The sequence below is a fragment of the Loa loa genome, assembly GCF_000183805.2.
Source record: "Loa loa unplaced genomic scaffold supercont3.264, whole genome shotgun sequence".
Classification (NCBI taxonomy): Eukaryota; Metazoa; Nematoda; class Chromadorea; order Rhabditida; family Onchocercidae; genus Loa; species Loa loa.
The window spans coordinates 27,429-29,086 of record NW_018108444.1 but is presented as its reverse complement, the minus strand read 5'-3'; the positions used below and the strand labels follow the sequence as shown (position 1 = coordinate 29,086).

The 1,658-nt window shown below is 25.7% G+C and overlaps 1 protein-coding gene across 1 annotated transcript in view; it reads left to right on the top strand.

The window, feature by feature from the left end:
• The window catches only part of LOAG_18328 (hypothetical protein), a gene marked incomplete at its 3' end in the record, with an annotated part of 4,701 nt that overhangs the window by 823 nt on the left and 2,220 nt on the right, over positions 1–1,658 (top strand). The window contains exons 2-3 of the mRNA XM_020450990.1: positions 1,099–1,260; positions 1,412–1,498. Coding sequence (XP_020305270.1) covers positions 1,119–1,260; positions 1,412–1,498 — 229 coding nt within the window. The 5' untranslated portion in view covers positions 1,099–1,118. The remainder of the gene's footprint in view (positions 1–1,098; positions 1,261–1,411; positions 1,499–1,658) is intronic.

The following is a 1,658-nucleotide window of genomic DNA, read 5'->3' as shown; positions in this document are numbered from 1 at the left end:
GGTTGATTTCCGATTTCTTCCGCATTTTTTTTCCCCTAACTTTCAAGAGTTTTATTTAACGCTTCTTTATTTATATGTATTATTTTTTAATTTTATCTCTCTCATTTCTCTTGATATATCATTTTGAACAAACTATTATTCTTATTATTATAATTATCAATTACTGATTGAACGATTTAGTACAAATTAGATATTGAAATTAATTAATTTTAAGTTTGCATTTATTTTCCGTTTTTCTTTTCCATCTCTTTCATTTTTTTTTTTTAAATTTACTTTCAATTTCTCTCAATGATTCTCTTCAACAATGACAAAGATTGAGGATTGTTTCTGTCTCATTAGTTCATAATACCTCAAATCCTGAATAATTAAACCTTTATTACAATAAGTTTGTCAATATAACAGACTCACTCAGCAATCATAACTTCGATATGACAATTTAATGATGATAGATAGTAATATGATATGAATATGATATAGTAATATAATAATATGAATATGATATAGTAATATGATATAGTAATATAATACGATATAGTAATATGAATCCTCGAATAGGGAAGATCCTCTGGTACATTTCTGAGATTACATGAATTAGCATCTTTGTTAGCGCATGCGGAATGGTGATCTTTGTTAGCGCATGCGGAATGGAGACCTTTGTTGACGCATGCGGAATGAAGATATTTGTTAGAGTATATAGACAATACAATTGATACACAATTTTTGCTTACATTTTACATTGCAAACCCATATAATCAACCCATACAACATGTTATATCCAACAGTATCAATTTTATAACAAAGAGAATACTGATTTATTGCTTCTTCCCGGGATTTCATTCTCCCCGGGATTTCATCGACAATTCCAATTTATGTTATCTAATTTTATTACATATAATATGAATGTGATAATTATCCGTTGTGGAATTTACATAGAAGCATAATCAATTACCTGTTAATACCTGTACAAAACATATCATTTATGTACAACTTTTTGATCGAAACTTAATTACTTATCAGAATTGCTTGACTAGGTATTTAATTACTTATTTTTATTTTTTTGTCATATATATATATATATGAATATATATGTATATGCAGCATCGGTAATTTTGTCATCAATGAATGCAAAAATGGATCCATGTGAAAATTTTTACGAATATGCATGCGGAAATTGGATTAAAGAGCATCCAATTCCGGATGATGCACCATCAGTGTCAAATTTTGAAAATTTAGGACAAGATCTTGAATTAGCTTTGAAAGGTTAATTTTTAATTTTTATTTATGCATATTATTTTACACTTTCCATAATTATTTTAATTTAAATGTAATAAATTTTTGATTAAATTTTAATTTTAATTTAAAATAATTTTAATACTTTAAATAGATTATTGATAAAATATAATTATTATAGGTTTATTGGAACAAAAGAATATAGAAGGATTGGATGGTGATGCTGTACGAAAAGCTCGAACATTTTATCAACTATGCCTCAATGAAAGTAGATCACTTCTGGTTTAAATTATCGATTGATTTGATGAAATTATGATGGTACTGTGGAAATACCTAGCAATCATTGTATTCTATCATTTAAGCAATATTTCAAATGATGATAAATAAAATGTTTGTTAAAAGTTTTTTTTTTTTTTTATTTTTTAATT